The sequence below is a fragment of the Thalassophryne amazonica genome, chromosome 10 (genome assembly GCF_902500255.1).
Source record: "Thalassophryne amazonica chromosome 10, fThaAma1.1, whole genome shotgun sequence".
Classification (NCBI taxonomy): domain Eukaryota; kingdom Metazoa; phylum Chordata; class Actinopteri; order Batrachoidiformes; family Batrachoididae; genus Thalassophryne; species Thalassophryne amazonica.
In genome coordinates, this window is record NC_047112.1 from 90193856 (window position 1) to 90200041 (window position 6186).

General features: G+C 39.5%; 1 protein-coding gene across 1 annotated transcript in view; it reads left to right on the forward strand.

Annotated features, from left to right (window-relative positions):
- Nucleotides 1-5141, forward strand: part of LOC117519168 (capping protein, Arp2/3 and myosin-I linker protein 3-like) — a 206495-nt gene extending 201354 nt beyond the window's left edge. The window contains exon 40 of the mRNA XM_034180479.1: nt 4878-5141. Within this exon, the coding sequence (XP_034036370.1) occupies nt 4878-4918 (41 nt within the window). The 3' untranslated portion in view covers nt 4919-5141. The remainder of the gene's footprint in view (nt 1-4877) is intronic.
- Nucleotides 5142-6186: the final 1045 nt, after the last annotated feature.

Below are 6186 nucleotides of genomic sequence, written 5' to 3' on the forward strand. Positions count from 1 at the left end.
GGGGCAGGGTGGTTATGGTTAGGGTGGGGGGAAGGAGTAGGTTTAGGTTATGGTTAAGTTTAGGGTTGGGGGTGGGAGTAGGGTTAGTGATAGTGAGTTAAAAAAAACTCTGTCACGAAAATTTGTTTCATTTCGTGACGGGAGCACGAAAGAAAAGGTGAGACTGGTATGTATATATATACAGTGGTGCGCACACTTCCGATAATCCGAAGATAATGTTTTCATTATCGGATTATCTTTTTAGATAACTTTAAAAACCATCATCGGACTAATTATCTTCAAATGAATTGGCGTCCAATAACTTTTAGACCGATAAGGTAGTAAACCAAGTTGAACAGTGAAAAACATTTTTAAAACTTAAAAGCAGTTAAGACCTACCTGTTAAAAGTTTCCTAATAGGTATATTGTTCTACTCTCTGCAAACCGAAGAGAGCTGTTTTCAGAAGAAACCACTCTATCCCCTGTAGGCAAAGGAGAACTGCTAACCCCCCCCCCCAAAAAAAAAAAAAAAAATCATTTTCTTTACCACCATACTGTTATAATCACAATATCACCCAAGTCATCCAGAGGCATACATTTTTAACTTATGGTTAAAAACCTACTCATTTTGGACAAGTTATTTAAAATTACTGTCATGTCTGAAGTTTTATAAAGTGAAAATATCAGATATATGTTTTCGTTTTGAAGTAATGTGCTAATTTTTAAGGTTTTGTGAGCACATGCTGTGCCCGGCAGCAATGCATTATGGGTAGCATAGGGTAATCTCAGACGTTCACGACAGGACAAATGCATTTCAGACACTCTGTTCAGGCTCCACGGATAACAGCATTAAACTCTAGTGCCTAAAACTCTCGTGAATATATTCTCTGGGTTTATAGACGTTATTGTATTTGCGTTTGTTAAATTCCACGCATCTTAAATGTAGCAGACATGGATTATCTGGAATTTTGTTTGGCAAGTTTTCAAGGCTGCTACTGCCATCTATTGGCCAGTAATGTTCATGGCAGTATTCGCCCCAAGTACTAAGCGTCTGGGTACCAGTAGATGGCAGTGTTCTATTTATTTTGACCCGGTTATATCTTATGGTGGTCAAATCAACTTTTTGGCTTTGCAAATGGCATTTTTTGTTGTTGTTGTTTTTTGGTTTTTTTTTTTTAAAAATTAAGTTTAAAAACAAAACAACAACAACAAAAAACATTACAAGACAGCTCTGCAGTTGGATGCTTATAGCTCTTCAGCAGCAGGAGGTGGTCGTGAGATGTTAAAGCTTGTTTACTCCACTACACGATGCAGGACGCATGATTAACCTGAAACTCGGTCGAAAAAATTCTCGCACGAATGAAAAATCATCTGAAAAATGGCCAAAACACACACAGTGTAAAGCCAACATTTATGTGTCAAGATAAGGCTTTTCAGAACTGACCAATTGTTAACCTTGTCCTTTGTTTTATCTATGTTTTTATTATTTATTATTGCATTTTAAGCTGTGAAGTGCTTTGTGACTTATGTCTGTGAAAGGCACTATATAAATAAATTTACTTACTTACTTACTTACTAATATTGAGTGCACGTTTTACAACATCATAAAACATGCGCACTTCATCAAACGTGCACACGGCACTAATAAAACGTGCGCACATTCTCTCCACATGCAAAACATTTTGCGATGACACTTCCAGGGCTCCGTAAAAATGCTTGTTTTTACAAATAAAAATGGAATATTTTACAAAAGCACATTTATCTTTAAACCAACACACGACACACGTCACATTAACGTGTTGGTTTACATAATGAATGACTGAACCAATCAGTGTTTAGCAGAGGCACTTTTACCCAGAATGCTTTGCAATCTGTGTTTGATACAAAACCTCAGAATTAGTGCATTATTCAACATTAAAAGATATATGTTATATTTTAACTTTGTACAAATGACAGAATTGACATTAATGGAGTTATTCTATCAGTATTTTCACAAAACCATAAGTTAGTATGACTTTATTTTTCAAGACCTCCGCCTGACCAGAGCATTATGATTAGTAGAGAACTGATTTTGTGGGTGCTCTCAGGATTCGTTTGTGCAGCTTCCTACAGGGGGCAGCATGGTCAAACATGGAAATACTGGATCATTCATTGGGTCTGTTGTCGCTTTTGATGTTTTCAAAAGCAATCGTGTTAAAAGTCAATTTCAGCTTCTTAGTAATTGCAAATGTACCAGAGAAAATACTGGAATTTATTGGTTATCGATTATCTGTAACTTCCGCTACATTTTTGGGTGGTTTATCAGTTTATCTTTATCAAAGATAACTTTTCAGTTATCTGATTATCTGTCATTGAAGTTAATTTTTTGGTTATCTGTGCCCACCACTATATATATAGATATACAAGGTCTGTTAGAAAAGTATCAGACCTTTTTATTTTTTGCAAAAAGCTGATGGATTTGAATCACGTGTGCTTGTGTAGCCGAGTGGGGATTAGAATATGTTCTGAAACTAAAATTATAATAAAAATGTTGCCGACAACAACAACAACTAGGACCCATTTAAAACACAGGTTCCATAAAACAGGGGTGAGCAGTGAATTAAAACCAAGAGAATAAAAAGTTTAAATATATTTAATTACAATTAAAAAAAAAATACAAGGATGGGTGTCTGCAGTCCACCATCATTTTGAATGCTCTAAGTGTCTAGTAAAAATAGCAGAGGTTAGGGTTAAAACCAAATAAATATCTAAAAATACACCAAGGCGAAATCCCGCGTGTCCATCTGGCTCCGTGGGCGGCGTGGCTCCATAACTTCCTTCTGCTGCACCTCTACCACTTCCGTGGGCCGGGTCTGTGCGGCTCTCAATCAGCCACCCAGTACACACACAACAAGCCTTGCGTCTGCTTTCTCCGGACCCGTCCTCTCGGCTGCACTCCTCACGCACGCTTCTCATCTCCCACTCGCCGACCTCAGCAACTTCTCTCGCTCAGGCTCGTTCTCTGCCCCGGCCTCTGGCTCCACGCATTCGCCCCAGGTTTAACCCTCGCTCAGAGCTGTCCGTGTACGTCTGCAGCCACACGCATGTCTCCTCTGCTTGCTCTCCCCCCTTCGTCTCCTGCTCATTGTCTTTACACTCTTGCCACTAATTTCCTGATTAGCAGCAGGAGTACTCAGTTGTTCCTCAGCAGTCTGTAGGAAAATTGGGCGTGGCCTGAACACAACTCATATGTTCCCAAAACACAGCAAAAATAAAATACATACAGAAAAGTATAAAACACAGCAAACTAAACAAACCATAAACATGCAATATTAATGATAAATTAAATTAATAACAGGCCATACTCCCACACTTGTATGAGCAAACCTTGAACCTTCGTGCGCGTGCGTGAACTTTTTCACGCCTGTCGATTGCATCATTTTCTGGTAAGCAGCCTTTATGTGAGGACATGTGTTGTGCGCTCGGCGGATTTTCATTTCAAGGAAAAAGACGGAACGACTGGAGCAGCGCCGCATCAAATTTTGCCAGAAACTGGGCGACAGCCAGATGGAAACCATTCGGATGATTCAGACGGCTTTTGGTGACTTTTCAGTCGTGTGACTATCCGAGAAATTGTGGAAGAGGTGGGCATGTCACAACATGTCCTGTGAGACTTCAACACGGAGGCGTTTTTGCTCCGCCGTCAGTAGCAGCATGATTTTCACTGCCACTCTTTTCATGGCCAAATCTTCTGTCACAGTGGAATGTACTGAAAAAGTGCTGATGTCCACCTCTTCTGCAATTTCTCGGATAGTCACATGACGGTCCGGCATCACCACAGCATTCACTTTGGAAATGATCTGGTCATTTCAGCATGTTGATGGCCGACCGGAGCACGGCTCGCTCTCCACCGTTGTGCGGACGTCTTTAAACCGGTTGTACCGCTCCTTAATCTGTGTGATGCCCATAGGATCATCACCGAAAGCTGTCTGAATCATCCGAATGGTTTCCACCTGGCTGTCACCCAGTTTCTGGCTAAATTTGATGCTGCGCTGCTCCAGTCGTTCCGTCTTTGCGCACGAAGGTTCAAGGTTTGCTCATGCAAGCACACGTGATTCAAATCCATCAGGTTTTTGCAAAAAATAAAAAGGTTTGATACTTTTCTAACAGACCTCGTATAGATAGATAGATAGATAGATAGATAGATAGATAGATAGATAGATAGATAGATAGATAGATAGATAGATAGATAGATAGATAGATAGATAGATAGATAGATAGATAGATAGATAGATAGATAGATAGATAGATAGATAGATAGATAGATAGATAGATAGATAGATAGATAGATAGATAGATAGATAGATAGATAGATAGATAGATAGATAGATAGATAATGTGAAGTTTAAGCTGGCACTTTTCCATATTATACCTCTGTTTCTACCTCAGAAAGTTAAACACTCCTGTGATAACATTGACCTTTGAGCTTTTAAAAAAGAAAGCTGAATTCAACCAGTTTATTTTCTAATCACACCGTTGACCCATTCATAGTACATCTGGATGAAATCAGGGGTCTGTGTATTGATGTTGTTGTATCTATTACTTTAAATTCAGTTTTGGATTTGTATCAGTTTATTGTTACACCCCTATTACCTAATGTTTAGGCATTCCTCATCCCAGGTCTGCTGATGGGTGGTAACACCACAGAAAGGATTTTGTGTGTATACATGTAGCCAAAGCAGCCGCTTCCTTCTTCTCTTCTTTCAACATATTTGTGGCTTAGAAGTTACATTACCGTAATCCTGAAACAAGCCTGTTTCTCTTCCAAAGCTTCGGTCTGGTGGCCACCAAGGCCACCGCTGCTTGTATAACGATAGTCATTTGTATTTATTAGGTTTCTTTCCTGCACTACTTTACAGACAATATCAACTCAGCACCTGGTCACAGCGCCCTGTTGTGATGCTCGGGAAATTCACCTGCTAGTGTCCGGCTGAGGGTTGCCATGACAACTGCTGGTTCATTTCACCCAGAGAGGAAACAAAGCAACATGAGAGGGGAGTTGGTGTGAAGAGACGATGTGGAACAGTGTGCTAGACATCAGTCACTGGCTGATGCTGGACCAGTTTGTAGTGTTCCAACATCAGCCTCGTGTTGAATCAGTCGCTGTCTTTGACTGATGTTCCGGTGCATCACGTGATCCATCACTGCATCACATCACATCCCAGCATCCTGTTTCTGCAGGATTAGCATCATCTTCAGAACATGAAAATGCCATTTTCTTGTGTCTTTAATGCGTTGCTCACTTTGCTTCACCACAACCGTGTTTCTGTAATTTCCCCTCACGCAGCTCACAACCTGCTGAACTCTTTTGTGATCGCAATATTTTAATAGTACTTGCTTTTTTAGAAAAGCCAAATGCTGTGTGTGCGCGCGCCTGTGTGTGCGTATGTGTGTGTATGTGTGTGTGTCCATGAAGAGGGCCATGTGCGTGAGCATTACGGCTTCATCAGACAGAAGAACATTTTTGTTAGAATGTGATATCAAATTTTGCAATGCATTTTGACTGCTCATGCGGTTAATTGCCTCGGTTAACACTTGAAAATGAGTTGCTTCTTATCAAATGAAATTCGATGATTTATATATAGTTTTGCTTTCTGAAACTGAAAGGTGATATATTTTATAGAAAAAATAAATATTATGTATGAGCAACCTCACTGTATGAATAAAACATTAATAGAAGAGCTGTTGTGGCTTTCTTGAAAGCTTCGATTTTCAACTTCGATTTTACTCCTGTGTATTTGATGCATTCTAATTACACTCAACAAAAATATAAACGCAACATCTGGTCACTGAGAAGGTTTATTTTCATTTAATGCCAGAACAGAGAAGCAAAGGTGTGAAATACCAAAAAAAAAGTGCATGTTCAATGATTCCATAAGTTTCTGCAGTTAAATTTTACATATACTCAACAAAAATATAAACGCAACACTTTTGGTTTTGCTCCCATTTTGTATGAGATGAACTCAAAGATCTAAAACTTTTTCCACATACACAATATCACCATTTCCCTCAAATATTGTTCGCAAACCAGTCTAAATCTGTGATAGTGAGCACTTCTCCTTTGCTGAGATAATCCATCCCACCTCACAGGTGTGCCATATCAAGATGCTGATTAGACACCATGATTAGTGCACAGGTGTGCCTTAGACTGTCCATAATAAAAGGCCA